This window comes from Taudactylus pleione, unplaced genomic scaffold, assembly GCF_031769625.1.
Source record: "Taudactylus pleione unplaced genomic scaffold, aTauple2 ptg000199l, whole genome shotgun sequence".
NCBI lineage: Eukaryota > Metazoa > Chordata > Amphibia > Anura > Myobatrachidae > Taudactylus > Taudactylus pleione.
In genome coordinates this window covers 9,253,637-9,276,312 of record NW_028284601.1, presented here as the reverse complement: position 1 = coordinate 9,276,312, position 22,676 = coordinate 9,253,637, and the positions used below count along the sequence as shown (strand labels likewise).

The 22,676-nt window shown below is 39.0% G+C and overlaps 1 protein-coding gene across 2 annotated transcripts; it reads right to left on the bottom strand.

The window, feature by feature from the left end:
* Window positions 1-11,257: 11,257 nt before the first annotated feature.
* On the bottom strand, window positions 11,258-20,835 carry LOC148518770 (olfactomedin-4-like). Of its 2 annotated transcripts, none has more exons than XM_088477185.1 (5): window positions 20,779-20,835; window positions 19,982-20,155; window positions 19,372-19,584; window positions 17,498-17,648; window positions 11,258-12,054 (listed from the first exon to the last, which is right to left on the bottom strand). In XM_088477185.1, the coding sequence occupies exons 1-5, from the start codon at window positions 20,833-20,835 to the stop codon at window positions 11,258-11,260; spliced, it is 1,392 nt and encodes a 463-aa protein (XP_088333311.1). The 2 variants fall into 2 exon arrangements, with proteins under 2 accessions (XP_088333311.1, XP_088333312.1); XM_088477186.1 differs by having other exon boundaries at window positions 19,982-20,125.
* Window positions 20,836-22,676: the final 1,841 nt, after the last annotated feature.

Genomic DNA, 22,676 nt, shown 5'->3' with positions numbered 1-22,676 from the left:
TACTGTTTGGTAGACACCCTCATTTGATAATAAGTCTGCAGGAAGATTTGAAAGGTAACAACGAGGTAACTGTAAAGTATCTTATATCAATGAGTAAAGAGTTAAAACAGCAACAGCAGAAACTTAAATTGTTGTCCCATGATATGCCTGAAACAAACTGTCATAATGTTGAACCTGGAGAATATGTTATGATCAGAAATTTCTTGCGTTCAGGTTGTTTGACTGATCATTGGGAGGGTCCGTATCAGGTGTTGCTGACGAGTACCACATCTTTGAAAGTGGCCAAGAGAGATACCTGGGTCCATTCCACTCACTGCAAAAAGGTCACCCAACCAGTGGAGGAAAAAGGTGGAGACGAGGCTGAAAACGTAGACCTGTAGATTGCCAGCTTGTTCTGGGAGTATTAAAAGGTTGTAGTGAGATACCTGAGCTAAAGAAATTTGCAGGTCCTTGCTGCGGTGATGGACTGGTCTGCTGTGTTAATTTTTATATTCTCTTCCAGAGTTTCCATCATGCTGGTTTGTTCGGGGATTTCTGGTTTCTGTGACAGGGGACCGATAGAGGAGATGGGAGCTGATGGCAGAATTGATGGAGTAGAGTCGAAAGGAGGAGTGCTATGCCAATCAGGGGAGTGTTTGACCAATCTTAGTACTGTAATTGTTAAGAGATCTGCTATTTTGGATACTCGGAGACAGTGTGAAGGTCTATCGTCTGAGGATTATTGTATGTGTGAGTTCTGTGGGTCCGTAATTGATGAGAGATGCATCCATCGGTGTCAACCCAAGTATAATCAGTATTGGGGTGGGTATCCTTTAGAGGATTATCACACCATGGTGGGCAAAATTTTTAACCAAACCAACTGTTGGGTGTGCTCTCACGTACCACGAGGACAGCATAATGTAGGATTAGTGCCCTTCCCATTAAATATCTCTGAAATCCTAGAATTGCAAAAAGGGAAGACACTGGATGGAAAATTTCTTAATACCAAACCACCCCATTTTAAGCTCCACCAGTATTGAGTAGACAAATCACTTTTATGTTTAAACATCACCAACTCCAATGAACCAGGAAGTTGACTGGGAATAATCAGACAATGACCTTCTCACTAAGAGCTGACCATGAGCCTGTGAATTATGAACTGTTACGCAAAATTAGGTCAGGTGCAAGACACTTCTGGTATAAATATACACTGAGTAACACCAAAGAAATGGTTGATAGAAGGTTACTGTGCTAAGATTATACAACCTGAAACATGTATTTGCAAGATGGGAGAACCTGAGATAGGATCATTTGTGAGGGAAATGTGTTTGATGATCATGATGCATACTATTCCCTTTGTTCTCCCCAATTATGTATATTTTATATGTGGAAGGAAAGTGTATAAGTGGCTCTCTCCGAGTTCCGAAGGTTTGTGTTATCTGGGAAGAGTAGTCCCAGAGGTTATGACCCTCACACATGATGAAATGCTTGGTTTTCATAAAAACACACCATCACCATATCTTCACACACAGTATGAACACAGAGACAAAAGAAATATGATACCTGGTGATGTGCATAAAGCCACTCAGTTAATTAGTGAGACAACTGGCTTTCAAGGTTTAGTAGCATTGGATCACACCAGGATCGCTGGGGGTACACTAAATTTTAGACATATCCAAGATCTTGCTAAATTAATAGATAAGATCACCAAGATGTATGATGACACATAGGTATACAGGTAGGGAGTTGCAAGCATTCAAGAAAGAACTAGTGCAACACAGACTAGTGTTAAATCATTTAACAGCTGTCACTGGAGGGCATTGCGAAACTTTGGCCACCCAATTTGGAGTAAAGTGTTGCACTTATATTACAAATGATACCAGCAACCCTAAGGAGGTAATAGACAACAAGATGGATGAAATTCTGCAGCTAAAATGGGAGTTTTGAAAGAACCATAATGCTTCAGTGGCTGAAGTAGAGGAAAAGTTAGAGGAATGGGTTTCATGGTTGAACCCAGTGAAATGGTTCTCAGGTCTAGGAGAGTGGGTCCAGGAAATGAGTCAAAGTATAGGTAAACTCCTGCTCCTCATACTGGTTGTCATCATAGTAATTGGCATATGTGTCAGGTGTGTTCCTACTGTGTTGAAGTGTGGAAAATGTAAAGATAAGGTAAACCGGAAGAACGAAATTATGATGGTGGTCAGTATTGACAATATGAATACTGAGGTAAATGTAGAACTGCATTACAACCCTGAACTAGGAAATACCATCGTATAATGTATTATATTTAGACATGCAAAAAATGTATTGTTAAAATGTTATTTTAAAACATCCCAAATAATGTAAGTCCCTATTCCCCCTCAAGACTTCCTTTATAGGATTGGTGCATCCCCACATCTTTCCCATGATCTCCCAAGATCCGCAGTATGTGTATAATGGTAGTTTTATGTCCCCTCCTAGAGACACATTATTTATGGATTAAGAAGCACCTTGTGCCATCCCATAATATAACATTAAAATGATATGTTATAATGTAAGCCTAAATTAATTTTAAAATCAGAGTATGATAACAAGTTGATTGGCTATCAACGGGTGGACTGTTGAAGTCGAATGATTGCATGTGACCGCACTTTAACTGTTATCGGATGATTTGGTCGTCCGCTGCCCGATTTATGTTAGTACAATCCATGATGTAACATTGTGTGCGCATGCACCCAGTGTGTGCACGTATCCACACATTCGCACAACACTAAATAGTGAATAATATACAACACTGTCACACTGACAAACACAATATTCATGCAGGGTTTCGATAGTAACAAGAAACAGCTTCTGTATACATGTCTGAGAAAAGTAATTAAAAAACAATACACCAGGAGACTGTGAGTGTTTTACATATAAATTGGGAAGCCCTGTATATAGACAAGTATGGCTGTGGCAATTGAAATATAACCCAGACATTGATATGCACAATTGAATTTGTCTGAGTTAACAATGGTCAGAGGTTTTGCTTACCAGACGCAGTGGCAACGACAATCAGCTGGGGGTCCTCACCCAGCTTGAAAGTGAACCTAGCTGTTTGTAACACCTTGCATTATAGATTTAAAAATATGTTAGTAAGGGATAGAATATATATTTTTATATATATATATATATATATATATATAAAGACAAAAAGTGGAAAAGGAGCACCTCCTAGTGCAATCTCGTACCGACCATAGTACCCTTCATCAGTAGCATTCACCTATGTGATGGAGGTGTACCTTAGGTAGTGTAATTAACCACAAATAAATCAGCATGAGACAACCAATAGCACATTCAGCACTTCACCCTCTTATTTGGAGTGGTAAAACTCAGATCATGTAACACCAGCCGTAGTATTATGCAATAATGGTGTAGAAAGAGAAAAGGACCATAGTGTAATCAAATACCACAATAGAATTTAATGCACACATAAGACAGAGTAAAATGCCCATACATTATAAAATAATTCAATAAGCTTATCTGCAAATGTCCATGGTCACTTTGCAGGAGCCCCGGGCAGAAGGTAACATCAATCACCAGTAAACCTCAACGCGTTTCGTCCACATCAAATGAATAGGACTTCATCAGGAGGATAATAAATGATCACAACCATGCCCTATATATACCCTAAAGGTATCCCTTAATTAGTGGGCGTGAGTACCGCCTTTCTGTGATCAAGAATGCGTTCCAATAACCCGAAAATCAACCGGAAATGCGTTCCACAATCCCAGATGTTATGTCCCCAATGTCCATTTATGTGTTCAACAAAAGGCCTTATAAATGTCTCTTTCCACAAGCGGTTTGCCCGCTCGAAGTCCACCGGCATGCTGGATAAGCTGGATAGGTCACAGTGCCCTCAGCTCCAGCAGCCGTGTGTAACTCTGAAGGGCTCCATCTGTGAGTGACGGTGGCCATTTTGTTGTGGATTGTCCTCTAGCAATTGCTCTAGCATTAGCTTACGCCATATTGCCATGGTCTAATCCTACTATAATCATTTAAATAGTTAGGGAATGAAACCCAAGGTGACCAAGCACCTTACTGAACATCTAACTACTAGGGATATCTAAGTATATAATTGAGGGCATGTGTAAGTGATAATACACACAGCAATGAGCATGTTAAAATCTTTTGGGATCATAATTTTTTTTTTGCAACAATAGTCAATACAGGAAACTAATAAGAATATAACCTTGGGTTTCATTCCCTAACTATTTAAATGATTATAGTAGGATTAGACCATGGCAATATGGTGATAGCTAATGCTAGAGCAATTGCTAGAGGACAATCCACAACAAAATTGCCACCAACACTCACAGATGGAGCCCTTCGGAGTTACACATGGCTGCTGGAGCTGAGGGCATTGTGACCTATACAGCTTGCTGGTGGACTCCGAGCGGGCAAACCTTTTGTGTAAAGAGACATTTATAAGGCCTTTTGTTGAACACATAAACGGACATTGGGGACATAACATCCGGGATTGTGGAATGCATTTCTGGTTGATTTCCGGGTTATTGGAACGCATTCTTGATCACGGAATGGCGGTACTCACACCTACTAATTAAGGAATACCTTTAGGGTATATATAGGGCATGGTTGTGATCATTTATTATCCTCCTGATGAAGTCCTATACATTTGATGTGGACGAAACGCATTGAGGTTTACTGGTGATTGATGTTACCTTCTGCCCGGGGCTCCTGCAAAGTGACCATGGACATTTGCAGATAAGCTTATTGAATTATTTTATAATGTATGGGCATTTTACTCTGTCTTATGTGTGCATTAAATTCTATTGTGTTATTTGATTACACTGTGGTCCTGTTCTCTTTCTACACCATTATTGCATAATTACTACGGCTGGTGTTTCATGATCCGAGTTTACAGCTCCAAATAAGAGGGTGAAGTGCTGAATGTGCTATTTGTTGTCTCATGCTGATTGATTTGTGGTTAATTCCACTACCTAAGGTACACCTCCATCACATAGGTGAATACTGCTGGTGAAGGGTACTACGGTCGGAACAAGATTGCACTAGGAGGCGCTCCTTTTCCACTTTTTGTCTTTTTAGATTTTAACTGCTGGAACCACAGTATTTGGGAGAAGGAGCTGCCACCCTAAATAACTTGGGAGTGCTTGTACATGGTAAGCAGACCGTGTCTGGTGTTGTACTGATCCACTGTGTCTCCACAGATTCCCGGTACCATCGGTGAGAATATTGGAACCTGCGTCTGCAATCTATGGACTATAGAGAGTTAAAACATTAAAAATGTACTCTGTAATGTTAGCAATTTAGATTTGCATGCAGGGGGAAAAAGGATACAAAGGGCGGTTGGAGGCCGTTGTGTCCATTTGAAATTGTCCAATAAATGATCCTGTAACCAAGACACCTTTAAGAAGAACCAATGGAATCATGCCAAACTTATCTATTGTATTTCCAAATCCCTGCAAGGGTATATATGTGCGCTCTCTGACCCCAGTCGGGAGTCTTCTTGCTGATGCTGTTGACGGAGGTTTCTTGCTGATGCCGGTATCTGGGCCAGAGCGCGTGCGTATATAACAACTGTACCTTGGGTCTGTATGATTTATTTGCGCAAATTGTCTTTAGATCACAGCATGTAACCATCTGTTTTTATGATTAATAATAACTTTTTGTGCTTTGGAAACACATTCAAAGTCTGAAGGCATTTATTTACTGTGCGACTCATTACGCTAAATTGCGACAATTCTAGAAGGTATATGCAGGATTTAGAAGGTATAGGCAGGATTGTACCAAGGTTTAATCAGGATATAACAGTATATACATACATTGTATGTATATATATATATACATATATATATATATAGGAAACAGTCGGGAGCCGGCGGACAAAATCTCAATGCCTGTCATTTTACCTACTCCAGGAGGCTGGCGGTGATTCATATTGATTATATATAGAATAGACCCAGGAATCGGCGGCACTCACGGTTTTGAAATAATGAGGACAACAGTCCAATCTGATTCAACGTTTCGGTATAATTTCAACCGTCGGTTGAATAATGTGGACTGTTGTCCTCATTATTTCAAAACCGTGAGTGCCGCCGATTCCTGGGTCTATTCTTATTATATGGAGGGCACCCGTTAAGCTGTAACTAAATGATGGAGAGTGCCGATCACGTTTTGGATTATATATATATATATATATATATACAGTCAGGTCCATAAATATTGGGACATTGACAGAATTTTCATATTTTGGCCTCTATTCACCACCACAATGGCTTTGAAATTAAACAAACAAGATGTGCTTTAACTGCAGACTTTCAGTTTTAATTTGAGGGTAATTACATCCAAATCAGGTGAACGGTGTAGAAATTACAATGGTTTCTATATGTGCCTCCCACTTTTTAAGGGGCCAAAAGTAATGGGACAAACTAAACAATCCTAAATCTAACTTTCACTTTTTAATACTATGTTGCAAAACCTTTGCAGGCAATTACAGCCTGAAGTCTGGAACGCATAGACATCACCAGACACTGGGTTTCATCCCTGGTGATGCTCTGCCAGGCCTCTACTGCAAATGTCTTCAGTTCCAGCTTGTTTTTGGTGCATTTTCCCTTCAGTTTTGTCTTCATCAAGTGAAATGCATGCTCAATCGGATTCAGGTCAGGGGATTGACTTGGCCATTGCATAACATTCCACTTTTTAGCCTTAAAAAACTCTTTGGTTGCTATTGCAGTATGCTTCGGGTCATTGTCCATCTGCACTGTGAAGTGCCATCCAATGAGTTCTGAAGCATTTGACTGAATATGAGCATATAATATTGCCCGAAACACTTCAGAATTCATTCTGCTGCTTTTTTCAGCAGTCACATCATCAATAAACACAAGGGGACCAGTTCCATTGGCAGCCATACATGCTCACGCCATGACACTACCACCACCATGCTTCACTGATGAGGTGGTATGTTTTGGATCATGAGCAGTTCCTTTCCTTCTCAATACTCTTCTCTTCCCATCACTCTGGTACGAGTTGATCTTTGTCTCATCTGTCCATAGGATGTTGTTCCAGAACTGTAATGGGTTTTTTAGATGTTGTTTGGCAAACTCTAATCTGGTCTTCCTGTTTTTGTGGCTCACCAATGGTTTACATCTTGTGGTGAACCCTCTATATTCACTCTTGTGAAGTCTTCTCTTGATTGTTGACTTTGACACAAATACACCTACCTCCTGGAGAGTGTTCTTGATTTGGCCAACTGTTGTGAAGGGGTTTTTCTTCACCAGGGACCACAGTTGTTTTCCGTGGTCTTCCGGGTCTTTTGGTGTTGCTGAGCTCTCCGGTGCGTTCTTTCTTTTTAAGAATGTTCCAAACAGTTGATTTGGTCACACCTAATGTTTTTGCTATCTCTCTGATGGGTTTGTTATGATTTTTCAGCCTAATGATGGCTTGCTTCACTGATAGTGACAGCTCTTTGGATCTCATATTGAAAGTCGACAGCAACTGATTCCAAATGCAAATGTCACACCTAGAATCAACTCCAGACCTTTTACCTGCTTAATTTATAATGAAATAACGAGGGAATAGCCCACACCTGTCCATGAAATAGCTTTTGAGTTGATAGTCCCATTACTTTTGGCCCCTTAAAAAGTGGGAGGCACATATAGAAACCGTTGTAATTCCTACACCGTTCACCTGATTTGGATGTAATTACCCTCAAATTAAAACTGAAAGTCTGCAGTTAAAGCACATCTTGTTTGTTTAATTTCAAAGCCATTGTGGTGGTGAACAGAGGCCAAAATATGAAAATTCTGTCAATGTCCCAATATTTATGGACCTGACTGTATATATATAATGCTTAAGAAAACTATCAGTTAACAGTCCTCTGTGAATTTTTTATGTATTATATTATTATTATGTAATATTTAAGAGATGTTCCTTAATTATTGCCTTAGGTGGATGTGAGGTTTCTTTTATAAGTTGCAGACTCCAAGGGCCTCCAAAAAAATAGATAATACAATTGCAATTGCAAGTAATATTGTTATGTATTTTATGCTTTCTGGACCACATTGGCATTAAAAGTATTTATTTTTAGCTCGAAATTTACATACTTTAAGTGAAAAACATGGGAATAACTCCGTATTTTCTTAATGTAGCCTTCTTTGTTATATTCTTTGTTTGGTACTTCTGGGACTAGAATGGGAGTTTTCTTGAAAATGAACTGTGATTTAGTAGATCGGTAGCTTTTAAAACATTGTGCCAAATGTAATAGCTTCTGATTTAGTAAAAATTATGATTTTATAATGAGCTTGCTGCTGTATTTAAAGGGCACATTTTTATTTTCTTTTAAATCGCCCCTTTATTTCCCACAGCAAAATTGCCCAAAAATTGTTACTCCTGCCAAAATGGAAGCTGTTACATTTGGCCTACTGTCTTCTATAAGTATATGCCAATGTTTGTTACTGATTTCCTGGCTTGATTACATGATTCAGATATTAAAGAAAAAAATAAATAGTTATCTTTTTTTATTTCATTTTTTGTTATGTACCTGTTTGAAAGGTTTCTTTCATTGCAAAATTTGCCAAGCAAATCTCTTGAATAGTCTCTCTCTCTTCTACATTGACCATTCAAGATATTTTGGATCCATAAAGAATTATGTTAGCTCAACTGAGGAAGGCAATAACAGGTTTTTCAGTGACACAACTTCTGTTGCAATACTTTTTACATAGGTTTCTGTATGCAAAAGCACGGACAGGATATCACAGTAGAATCTTATCACTGGGATTAACCGATCATTGGGCATATGTATCAAAGAGTGAAAAGAGTGGAGTAGTGGGCCAGCAATCAATCAATGATTGGTAGAAGCTGATTGGTTGCTATGGGCATCTTCTCCACCCCTCCAATCATTTCACTGCCATTGCCCTTTAATGAATTGTCCCCTAAGCTTACACTTATATATTTTTTTGACTAATTCTATAAATCTATATCACTGCAAACATAAAGGATAATCAGAGACATTTTTTGACAGTGATTTTTGGTACCCTGTGCCCTGTGGTAATTGGAATACTATATGTACCTGTATATATTATTTCATTTATGGAATTCTTTCATTGATTTACTTGATTTTGCCTATTTGTAGTCATAAAGCATGCCCTTCCCATCTGTCAAATGAATCCAGCCAAAAAATGAATCTTTAACAATGAGTTTGCAAAATTCTTTGCAGATAAAGTATCCTCCATTCGGGCTGGAATCCTCATAGGGCCATCAAAGGAGTGCCAAACTACCAAGCCTGCCAAGGTAAGCCACCTGTCTCCCTGGAACAGCTTTGACATAATGGATGCAAAAGACATTGCTAAAATTATCAGAATGTTGCGACCCACCACCTGTGATCTGGACCCTGCCTCAACCAAGCTTCTCATAGGGTGTGTAGACATTATTGGCCCTGTAATTGCAAAAATAGTTCAATGCTCTTTGCAAACAGCCATTTTTCCAGAACCACTAAAGGAAGCAATTGTTAGACCACTTCTTAAAAAACCTAATTTAGACCCCAACTGCATGACCAACTATAGACCAGTATCAAACCTTCCTTTTCTAGGAAAGGTCATTGAGAAAGTGGTGGCAATGCAACTGGAAACCCACCTGTCTACCCATGATATTTATGATCCATTCCAGTCAGGATTCAGGAGAAGACATAGCACTGAAACAGCCTTGGTATGTGTGCTTAATGATCTTCTGATGGCAAGAGACAGAGGTGATTGTTCAATCTTAATCCTTCTGGATCTCTCAGCAGCATTTGATACTGTGGACCATGGGATTCTAATTGAGTGCCTGAAAAATTTCTGTGGACTGGATGGCACAGTCCTTAGATGGTTCAAATCATTTCTCACTGGCAGGTCACAGAGAGTTTCTTCTGGAGTAAACTCTTCATCACCTGTGTCACTTCCATGTGGTGTCCCACAGGGTTCTATACTATCTCCCATGCTTTTTGCAGTATACATGCTGCCACTGGGTGAAATAATCAGACGTCATGGCCTGGTTTACCACTGCTATGCAGATGATACAACTGTACCTGTCCTTTGCTCCAGGTACAAATGACCCAATAACTACCCTAAATGGCTGCCTAGCTGAGCTTCAGGAGTGGATGAGTGCCAGTTGGCTGCGACTGAATCCTGATAAAACAGAGGTTCTTATGATAGGTCACAGGACAGGGCTACAGCATAGCCAACCAACAGGACTTACGCTTGGGGGTTCAGAATTACAAAACACTAAACATGTGCGGAATCTTGGTGTTGTCCTGGATAGTGGCTTGACACTTAAACATCAGGTATCAGCCACAATCAAATCCTCATTCTTTCATCTGAGGAACATAGCCAGAATCAAGCACTTAATTCCCTCAGAAGATCTGCCTAAAGTCATACATGCATTTATGTCATCACGCCTAGACTACGCCCTCTACCTCGGTCTCCCAGCAAAAGAATTACACCGCTTGCAGATGGTACAAAACGCAGCTGCCAGGCTATTAACCAACCAGCCCTGTTCCAGCCACATAACACCCACTCTCTATTCCCTTTACTAGCTACCTGTCAGATGGCGAATTGCTTTCAAGATTGGATTAATAACTTACAAAGCCCTTCATGACCATGGCCCACGGTACCTGAAGCAGCTTCTGATTCCCTACTGTCCCACTCGATTACTGCGATCCATTGACGAAGGACTATTAACAGTACCTAGAATCTCACGGAATTCGTCTGGGGGTCGAGCTTTCAGTTTTGTGGCTCCAACCTTATGGAACTCACTTCCCCGCACAGTTCGAGAGGCCTCCACTCTAGAATCCTTCAAAAATAGTCTCAAGACTCACCTATTCACCCAAGCATTTCACTAATGTCCCTTGTTTAAGCTTGTTTTGTATTTTGTACTGTAAATGTAAAGCACTTTGAGTCCTTTAGGAGAAAAGCGCTATATAAATTAAATTATTATTATTATTATTATTATTATTATTATTATTATTATTATCTGTCAAGAAAGACAAAACACGCTCATTTGTGAGGATCATTTCATCCAAGCTTATTTTTCTTGTGTGTATATCCTTTTAACATTGTGTTTAATATAATAACTGAATTAGACTGGTTTGGATTCTGCAAGTGTTATTCTTATATTTATTGAATTCAAAACATTTACGCTATGCAAAAGACAATGTTTACTGTGATATTTTAGGACTCTTGAAAAGAGAATCAGATGCGTAGTAATTGTAAAAGCAGTCAAAACAATAATACAAAGAGTGGCCCTAAGAGAGGGATTTAAAAGAGAGTTCATAGTTGACCAGATAGCCATCAGTGTATACGTAGAGCATATGGTCATTGGAATTGTAGGACATGCTCTGAGTTTTCTCCATCATCTTATCAAACGGGATGTTCACATTACTTTCCTTACTAGTGCTGGTGTCATATATATAAAATATCTCTTCTTGCCTAGTACTGAGAGCTCGTGTGGCATACATAACCCCACAAATCATAAATGCATTAGTAATGCTAAGCTTGTACATTGATGTTGACCATGTTTGCATCAGATCAAGAGAGGTTGCATTCAGTTTTCCAATGACTATGTTTCCTGTTGCCTCTTCTGTTGAGTAAAGGACCCACAGTCCATATTCATCCCCCGCCATATCTATGTCTTGGTACTGGGAGGATGAATAGGAGAATCTGTTGTTGTAAACTGCATTAGTGAGTCTCTTGCGATCTAACTTGTTAGTGGCCATGTTGAGCTTACAGATATCCCCACTTTGGTAGCAGTTATAATATAAGGAATTGTTATAAAGTATCATTCCACCACCATTACCATTTCCGGAGACTGATCTGTCTCTTGCATTCTTGTACAACACAAGATCATTATAGGTAGGGTACATTCGTACATTACTGAAGTAAAATGCACTGCCTTCAAGGGGGGCCACCCAATATAGTTCTTCAGAGGAGCCCAAAAATGAGTCCTTTCCCCATCCACCAGCGATGTAACTAAATCCTCTCCAGTTGAGTTGGACAACCAGGGGTTTACTAATATTCACAATCGTACCATGTTCACACGTACCTGAGGAGAAGTGTTATAGAACATTAGTAGTGCATACAGTACATTTTAGATTTAGTTGCATACAATATAATGTACTCTACAGATACAATCTTCCTTATTAACTTGGTGAGTATGCTTTGTATTCAAACAATTTACAAGTAAAACTCATAAAAAGATACTTAATAATAGCAGCTTGAAAATGTATTTCCAACTTCCAGCAATATGAGTTGCATTTGTTTATTTATGTATTTTAGCTAAATCATTGTAATAAGTTTACTTGACTATCAATGGTATGCACAGGCATCCCCTAATGTCAGGCACCACCCCCACACCAGGTAGACAGATGAATTATATGCTGCGGCTGCCTATCTATTAACATTGCCACAGCTGCGAGTGCCAAGCAGGTCCGCACTGTGGTACTCTGCTCGGCAGGCTGCTTCGCCCACGACAAACAGGCACCCCCACATGCAGGGTTGGCACTCACAGCTTTGCCACTGTTCACAGAAAGGCAGTCGCAGCCTATGATTCATCACCATAGCCATGCTGGCTGCTGAGCAGGTCCAGCCCTCGGCAGGCAGTAGAAGCTGTGACCTGACCTCAGGTCGGAGCCAGGCATAGAGAGAGGAGCAGCAGCGTACAGCACTACTGTCCAGAATAGAGGGGGAGGATGCCACAGTCACGAGAGCGCCACAAGAGCGCCACAAGAGGTAGACAGTGACAAAGCAGCTGCTGATGCTTTTGAGACTTTTGATAAAATAAGTTTATTAAAAAAAATGAACACTTTAATATTCTTAATGATCTAATTATATTGGTAGCTTGTTATTCCTTATAGTTTAAAATAGCAAACCATGTCACATAGCTTGCTTTTAAAAAATCTAACTAATAACAAGTTACCAATATAATTATAAAGGGTGCAAAGGAGAGTCATGGAGGGGGCTGCAATGAGAGATATGGAGAGGGGCAAAGGGAGATACATGGAGGGTTGCAAAGGAGATACATGGAGGGGGCTGCCATGAGATATATGGAGAGTGGAAAAGAGAGAGACATTGAGGCAGACAAAGGGAGAGGCATGGAGAGGGGCAAAGGGAGAGGATGGAGGGGGCTGCAATGCGAGACATGGAGAGGGGCAAATGAGAGACATGGAGGGGGCTGCAATGAGAGACATGGAAAAGGGGAAAATGAGAGACATGGAAGTGGCTGCAATGAGAGACAAGGAGAGGGGCAAATGAGAGACATGGAGAGGGGCAAATGAGAGACATGGAGGGGGCTGCAATGAGAGACATGGAGGGGGCTGCAATGAGAGACATGGAGAGGGCAAATGAGAGACATGGAGGGGGCTGCAATTAGAAACACAGGACTCCCCTATCTCTTCCCTGGCCCTTCCCCATGAGGCCATAGCCCTTTTTTGGGTGCATTATCTTATGTCCCTATTTAAAAAATGTGGGGGGGGGGGATGCCAATGCTCTCTCTGGCACAGGACAGCAAAAAGTCTACTTATGGCTCTGATCTACAGGGCTGTAGAGAATATGGCCGAGTCTGGGTACTGGGAACGGGGTGTGATCTAATGTATGGTTATGCCTCCCTACATAAAAAAACCCCAGTATCTTTGGCATTGTGACGCATTTTCACTCGCTACAGAGGGGCATCGTTGTGCCCCTCAGTCAGAGGCAGATCAAGGGGGGCGATCAGTGCGACTGCTCTCTCCTCTCCGATCAGGTGCAGACAGAGGAGACTGCAACTGTGCTCAGTGGCAGCAGCCTCCCTGTACTCACTGCAGACCAATAAAAAGCAGTGTCTGCTGGGCACTGCTGTTGCTGTCTGGAAGGAGAAGGGAGAGGGGGAGTATCAGACACAAGCCCTTTTAACAAACATTGGCCTGGGTAAGCAGTACCCGCTCCCCTACTCTTGGTGCTCCTGTTTATCTATAATACACTATTTGTGGCAATTAGCAATCCGATTTTGCCAAAATGTATTAAAAGTCAAAGAAAGGGTCAGTATTAAAAGTCAAATACAGGAGCCAATCCCTACGATGTGTTAAAAGTGAAGTGATTGCTAATGCATATACTTCATTATTCCTTTGGGGCCCTACAGCACTACAGCGCATGTGCGGCTGCGGACCATGCATGTGTAGGCAGTCATTGCTGGGGAGGGCTCATACGGAGATTCATTCAGGGCCATCTTAATGTATAGGCACACTGGGCAGCTGCCCAGGGCCCCATAAATTTAGGTGCTTTTGAGCATGGGCTGGCAGGACCAGGGGGAATCTACATGGAGTGTGTGGCCGGTCACTCCGCGTATAGGGCAATTGGGAGAGCAGGTAGAGTCAGATGCTTCCTGGCTGCTCTGATTGTGTAATACACACAATCAGAGCGGCCAGTCAGAATTCTCTACCTGCCTCCCAGCCTGCAGATACAGAGCCAGAGTTAGGGGATGAAGGCTCAATCCCCTGGGTTCCTCTCTCCCAGGGTGCCCCTATACTTTAATTACAGCTGCCGTAAAGAGCAGATACTGCACTGTGAGCTGGAGAAGAGAATGATATCCAAAGTCCACACTTAACATCATTGTTTTTTTTATTTTTAAACATTGATTTGATGAAAGTACCAATAAGTGCATTGCTTTGCCCGGGGCCTACAGTGCTCTTAAGACAGCCCTGGATTCATACATGTAAAAAAAGGAACAATATATAGGGCTTGGCTTGATTCAGAGTTGGGAATAATTTGTTAAAACCATGCTGCACTGCAGATTGAACAGATGTAAAATGTGCAGAGAGATTTAGATTTGGGAGGGGGGTGTCCAAACTGATATCTAAATTGCAGTGTAAAATAAAGCTATGCAGCATTTGTGGGCTACATGCAAAAGCAGCCAGTGTTTACCCTGCATACAAAAAATATTTTTGCACCCCTTGTATTTCAACATGGTTTGTCCAGATGTGCAATTACTTGCTCTATCTTACTCTATTCCCAAATCTGAATCAGGCCCATACAGTAGACCACAATACTGTATTATATTATTTCACAAATAAACATGTGTTATATGACTTGTAAACCATACTAGTCAAAATGAACAGGTATCTGTTTAAAAACTTTAGAATTATTTTGTCTATAAGTATAATACCAAGTCCGCCTATATATGACTTACTTAAATCTAATTGTCATTTTGATTATTTTTAAACTGATTATTGCATTGTCTTATTACTGTAGCTCTTTTTTGTTTTAACTACATTTTACTCAGCACCAAAGGAACTTGACCATTTTTATATATGTAAAAGTATTTTCTTGATAGTAAAACAACAAACAAGCAATTATTTTTGCCACTTGAAATCCTTTCAATTTGCAAACTGAGGCAGATTCAATCTCTTTTCTATACTGCTTATGCTGGGCATACACTATGCAATTATCTGTCAGAAATATTGTCCAATCTGGCTGGTCGGAATGAAAACCTGGTAATGTATGGGAGCAAATGACAATAGAAATTTGCTCCCAAACACTACAAAACGGACCAGATTTTCCTTCCCACCATACAGATTTGACAGATATCTGACAGATAATTGTAGTGCATGCCCAGCATTAGCAGGGTTGATAAGTATACTAGCACTCTATCTCATCTGTTCACTACTTAGCATCAGTACACAGGTGAGAAGCAGATGCAGGACGACTGTCATTGAGCCCTGCTGTTATTTTTCACCTCTACAACCATCACAAGTTTTTATCTATAGAATTTTCTGTGAACCGTACTTTAACAACAAATGAGGACGGTATGTAAAATAAATGATCCCTATCTGCTATGGTCATATATAGAAAAGAGAAACAGCAGTTTGTGAAGAATTTGTGATGTATGAAGGTATAAAGTGTTCTGCAAACATTAGAACAAATAAGCAGATATTTGGAAAAGATACTGCTATCAATCTACTAAATATAACTGTGTAGATCTGTTATTGAATTACTATATGCAACTTCTGCAAAAATGGTTGTAATTTCAGATTGCGAATCTAGGTAGAACAATTGATATCATATGGTATATGAATATTCTGTATGTAGTCTATATATAATAAACTGCTTAGTGAAGTCACTGTCGTGCCATTTTTTACCTGATGTGTAATGTCAATTACAATCCACACCTACACAGATCTGTACCCTGATATATGGTTATCTATTGTGTACAATTCAATGTCAGATTCATATGGAGATCATATCAACCTATACCAAGATAAAGAACAACAGGAGTGTGTGATTTAAAGATAAATACCTATTAGAATTATAACAACTTAGTTATAGTAAAAGGAAAACGCAATATACAGTAGGTTCTCTCAGATTGCCCTATATATTTTCGCCCAACATTTTTCTTTTTGGGTATATTTGGGAACTCAATCCCAAATTATGGGACTGCAATATGTATATATGCCCTAACGCAGCTATATAATAATTAACACATTCTCAAGGAGCATTTGTATATATTCCTCATACTCAATTTATTTTGACTCATGATTGCTCGAGGGACATATTTTAAAAGACAAAAATAAAAGTTATGTTTTAACACAAACTTTAAATATCATTTATAAAGAGTGCCCCAGAAAAAGAGTCATCCTTTCTCCTTTCACAATACATGCTACTTGTATATTTGATTCTAGGCAGCACCACCAACTTGAGAGGATCAGACAGAGTTTATATAAGGGCTTAATGTTAAATGTTGGTAATTGTATCTATTGATATAATAATAGATTTTTCTGTGCAGAGTCTCCCTTCATTTTCTGGTTGACTAATTTACAAAATGAGGCAGACCCAGCAAGAAGAGTATGTTTAAGGCATAATATGAAATTTTGTGTTTACAATTGTTTATTTTAACTTGCTCAATATAGGTTTGCAACCCAACAAAATGTTTTATACAATCTGTAAATTTTTCAGAAAGGCATTCTTCTTGGGGATGGAGATAAGAATTGCATAGTACCAACTTATGAAGTTTTTTTATTGCATTTTGTGGATATTGTAAGTTAGTTATTGTTTTGGAGGCCTCTGTTTTGCTCTACTGAGAATTTGTGGAGACCGGGCACATGGGTGGAACTGGAAACTCAGTTTCAGCTTCCAGATCTACAGTATTGCTATGAAAATACATAAATAACTAAATAAATAAATAAAAATGTATGGGGAAAAAAACATACCAAAATGTAGTTATAAATATAACATATATTTCATTATATCTACTAGGTCCCACCCCCAATAAAATAAAACAAGTGATTCTGGGGGGAATTTAAAAGACTAACTTCAATTTAAAAGACATTTGATGAAAAAAAGAAACTATTAATTTAATAAAAAATATTTTATTTAATTAGTCTTTAAATTTTGATGTATATGTTATTAAAGTCAGCAAAATCAAATACAAGAAAAAATAATAAAAAAAAAAAACCCAGAATCTCTGAGGTTAGTTAGGTAACCCTACTTGTGGTTGATTGCCTAAATCCTGATCTTACCGTAGTCCACTTGTGAGGGTGTGATCATCATCTGGTTCCGTTTACATTCATCCAGGCGTTTTTGTAAAGAGGACATTTCCCTTCTGACTGCCAGAACATTGTTCTTATCGTACTTCTCTAGTTGGGTCACCATGGTGGACATATTATGGATCTGTCAGGATAATAAAATATGGACAAATTTAAACAGTTGCACTGAGTTCAAGTAACTAGACTTCCTTAATATGCAGAAGTTATATGTATTATCTTTACAGTGTGTGTAGAATCTGCCATACAATGGGTATTAACACCAAAAGATCAACTAAAATTTTCCATTATGAGTACTGTACTTATTAGTCATATGTTAGTACCACATGTAAAAGAAATGAGGAAACCACCAATTACACAGGTCTGTGATAAAAAAGCTTTTTTAACAAATTTATGTGATACTTATAGATTTTTGGTTTCTGAACATGAAAATTACTTCCGATTTTGCATACCACATCACGTTTTTCTGCAAAACGTGTATTTATGAATAAGTAATTTTTTTCATATTCTTTAAAGTAATGTATTCTGCCTATATTTATTATAAAACATTGTCTTAAATTAATTCAGTCGGTAGTATAGAACGTTGCAATTCAGTTCTCGTCATAAAACTTCCCCCGCCCAGTGCCAGATTAAGGTCCACATGGGCCTGGAGCTGAAATTTTCAAAGGGCCTAAACCCATACTGTCTAAAGGTACTTGTCCAGCAACAAGGTTACACTAAATTCCCATGTTTTCTCTGTGAATGGGATAGCAGAGCTAAAAATTTACATTGCCAAAAAAACAATTGACCAGCTCGAAAAAGTTTAGAAATTGGAAAAAATAATGTCATCAAATCCAGTTTAGTAGATCCAAATAAAGTTTTATTTCCACCTCTACATATAAACTTAGGACTGATGAAACAATTTGTAAATGCACTGCCTAAAGATGTAGAAACTTTCAAATATCTTTGCACCAAATTCCATAACCTATCCAATGCTAAACTGAAGGAAGGCATTTTTACAGGCCCAGACATTAGAAAGTGAATAAAAGATGAACATTTCGGGCATGTAATGAATATTGTGGAACTCTTGGCGAGGACTTCGTTCAAACAAGTAATTTCAAAATTTTTAGGCAATGTCAAGGATCCAAACTACAAAGAAATTATCAGGGAAATGCTTAATAGTTACAGAAACCTTGGCTGCAATATGAGTTTAAAGGTACATTTTTTGAATTTCCATATTGACCAGTTCCCAAATAATCTCGGAGACTACAGTGAGGAACAGGGTGAACGGTTCCACTAAGAAGTTAAAGATGTAGAAAGAAGATACCAGGGTCGTTGGGACATCAGCATGATGGCTGACTACTGCTGGATGATACACAGAGATGATACAGAAAAAACTTATAAGCAAAAAGTGACAAAGAAAACAATGTTTGAAGACAAAAAAAAACTATTTATTAACAATTTTTTCAATAATTATGGTTTTGTTTCTATTATTGTTTGAATTTATTGTTATTTTATTATATAATTAAGACAAAAACACAGTGATATCATCTACACTTCTTCGTATTTGACAATAAATATGTCAAAAACAATTAAACTTCTTGTTTTTTCTTAAAAATGTATGTAACCCCCTTAAAGGTAAATGTGATGTGGTATTTTTTTAATATACTCTTTCTTGATGTATAATTAAGAATATAAAAGTATTATTAAAAAAGCTTTCAATATCTTAAATTTCGCAGACCTGTGTTATCTTCAGGCAATTTGGTAGATCTTTTAGATTTTCAGATACAGCATCTCTTGAAAAAACAAATTTACCCTGCACTAGGCCTCTCCAACCCATGTTTTGGTGACAGGTGGAGGACAACACTTACCTCCATATATAGGGCTTCAACTTTCTTATTTGAACCATTAAAGGATGACTTGAGTTCCGCTGCTAAGGACTCCATCTGAATGATCTCCAACTTCAACACCTCAAAGTCTAGTTCAATGTAGGAAACACTTCCCTTCTCCATGAACTCCACCCTCCTTGTCAAGTTCTTTACAGTTTGCATATATACATCCAGTTTGCTCTGGTAGTTTTGTATCTGCCAAATCCAAAAAGAATTTTACAACTGACCCCTTATCACTCTAATACCAATCACACCACTCTACTCTTGTTCTGTGTATACCCCTTGTCTCTCTCTTTCTCACACTCTTGCTGTTTGCTATTTGTGTTCTTGTGAAGAAACATATACTTAAATGATCTGTTGTTACTGTCTTCTCTAACTTGTATCTGTTTTTCGATGGATATTGTTGTACCTCTCTCATAGTACTCTGTTACTTCTCTTTTTTTCTCTCTCTTATCTTCTCTCTACATTTCACCTAACTTCTTTTTATTTTTTCAACATTTCTCTGATTAATTCTTTTATCCCTCTCTAATTCTTATATTTCCTCTAGAGAATCCATGCTCCCCTCTCTGCTCCTTCATATGACAGTGTTTACCTTAGTGAGCTCCAGCTGAATGCTGAGACTCAGGTTATAGTTTGAAGCCTCCAGAAACTCCATTCGGTCTGCAGGGAAGGTGGAATCAGGCACCATAACAGAACATTGACAGGCTTTATGGTCATCCAGAAACCCATTCACTATCTTCTGGCTTGAAAGGGATGTGCTTGGATTCTAGAGAGACAAAAAGTATCATAGAAATTCATATTAAAATATACCCATGTTTAATTTAAAATTTCTTCAAGAAATCATTGTCTCTTATTGTTATACAATCAGCAAGTTAGCTAGGAATTATACTATATAAATCATATTCATTTGTATCTATGTAGAGCCAGCCTTACAACCTGTAAATCTCTAACTTTTGTGGACTCGAACAAGATCTCCCAAACTTGGCTCTCAAGGAACCCTAACAATCTGGGTTCAAAAGCAATGCATGCTTAGGCACAGGTGACTTAATTAGTACCTTAGTTAATCTGATTATATGATCTGTGCTGAAGCATGAATATCCTTAAATCCTTGAATGTTGATGATGAGTTTGCGAAACCCTGGACTAGAAGATTGTTGGGCATGATGAACGATGAGGTCCAGAACAGCTAAAGAGCAATTAATTATGTTAATGCTGTTTATGCTGAGAAGTGCTGCTTTTAATTATCCTGATATAGCATAAATTGACCTCTTAATCTCACATCTTTATGGTGACTTCTATCACTTTGCCTTATCCACAAATTAATTGTCCTAATTTCTTTATTATTCTTCTATGCCTTCTCTGTGTCAGTCCTTCCACATTTTATACTTACCAAAGTCACAAATTGAGCCTGACAAATCCCCAGACTCAATAGCAGTAAAATCATCATCATTGTGTTTTTTTCTGTTTGTCCTACAGTGTGTGACTCTTAATGTAATAAAGCTGACTTTATATACATTTCTTGACACAGGGAGGTGTGGCATTGGGTTAACAATGAGCCTTCTCAAGTCTCACTATTTCCTTAACTACTTCACAAATATTTGTTTGGCTTTACTGCTTAATATATCACACATGGCTTAACTTGGATTAACTAACTACAGTATGGACAGTTATTATTGATCTAGAGTGTTTTCATTGGCAAAACAGACTTACAACAACTTACAACTGCCTTTACCATCAACTTGTTTTTTAAATAAAAAATCTAGCAACTTTTCTACTTTTAGAAATGTGGGAAAGTAAGAAGGGTGAGTTGATGATAGGGAAGAGAAAGACCCAAATATTTCTTCTTGTCATGGATTTAGAATTCTGTAGATCTGGCCTGGGATCAACCTCCCTGTAACTTTCCCAGTGTTCCAGTCCTCATCATCCCTGTAACTCCTCCTCAGTGTCCAAGCCCTCACCCTCCTTGTAACTCACCCTCAGTGTCTTAGTTTTTGGAAACAAATTAATGAAACTGTATTGGATTTTACTGTAGAACTTTTCTCTAAAATTCCCTTAAGAACTTGAAGTCATTATACCTTTAACTACAGTATGTATTTAGTAATCTAGGCTCAGTAGGATGAGTGAGAATGTGTTATTATAACAAATTAATGCCTTAAGCTTGTTAGAACCAATGTTAATTTCGACAAGGATCTAAATTTAGTTTTAGTCTTAGGGCCATATTCAATTAGAAGTGAAAAGTCCTGTACTTTTCGCATGCCGGACTTTTCGCCGACATCGCTGGTTTTGCATGCGAAAAAGTATTGCGCTTATCCCCGTATTCAATTCCAAAGGATGTAAAAATGTATCCCGGTGAAACTTAAACAGGCGAAAAGTGCTGGTAGATATGGGGAAATCAGCCTGACACCCCCCAAAAGATGCACTGACATGGGGGATCACTATGGATACCCACGAATAGCCCTGCTGGAGGTATTTGGGGTGCTTAAATGCTCTCAATTGGTGCTATTTTGCGTCTTTGCACAAGTGGTGAAGAATAGCATTTTGCATTTTTTTTTTGCAAAAATAAGTAGTCCCAGCAAATTTGGGGTACATGAAAATGGGTGCAAGCATGGTTAAAAATTGCTAAAGTGTGGTCTTAAAAAGCGTTAAAAATGCACCTTCAGCAAAGCACCTGCAATAAAAAAAAACACCTCCCCCTTACTTGCAGATCCCCCAAAGTCTATTTCACTAGTTTGTCATTTTATACCCAAACTTTGATTTTTTTTTTTTTTGCCCTCTTTTTCAAAGTCATGTTTTGGGGTGTTCTTTAATTCTTTTTTGGATTTTTTTGACACAGTTTACCTTTGGGGACCTGTCCTAAGAGTGCAGGGTGGTTTCCCCACCTTTGCACCCCAAAATCGCAATTCTGCACTTTTTTTCCGCCTGCTATTCATAGGTGAAACTTTTCCGCCGGGTACATTGCATTGCGTTTTCACACTGGCAAAAAGTAGCAACAATTGAATATGGGGATAAGTTTCTGCTGGCGAAATGATGTCACTTTTTTGCAAAACAACTACTTTTTGCCGCTAACTAAGGGCCTGATTCAGACCCACTCGCGAGCGGCTGTCCGCTCACAAGTGGGTCGATGTTATGAACTGAGCATGCGCACGATGGAGGGAGCTCCGTCGTGCGCATGCGCCAGACGCGACGAGCGAAGGAAAGTCCTTCGCTCGTTGTGTCCGATCAAAGGGGGCGTGCTGTCAATGTTGATTGACAGCACGCCCCCTTTGGTGGGCGTGCCGGGGGCGTGCC

Coding starts and splice junctions, on each gene's coding strand:
- LOC148518770 (XM_088477185.1), bottom strand. CDS start 20,835: ATGATGATTTTACTGCTATTGAGTCTGGGGATTTGTCAGGCTCAATTT. Junction 19,585..19,981: donor TTCAGCTGGAGCTCACTAAG/GTAAACACTGTC, acceptor TGGATTTGGCAG/ATACAAAACTACCAGAGCAA. Junction 12,055..17,497: donor ACCCTCACAAGTGGACTACG/GTAAGATCAGGA, acceptor ACTTCTCCTCAG/GTACGTGTGAACATGGTACG.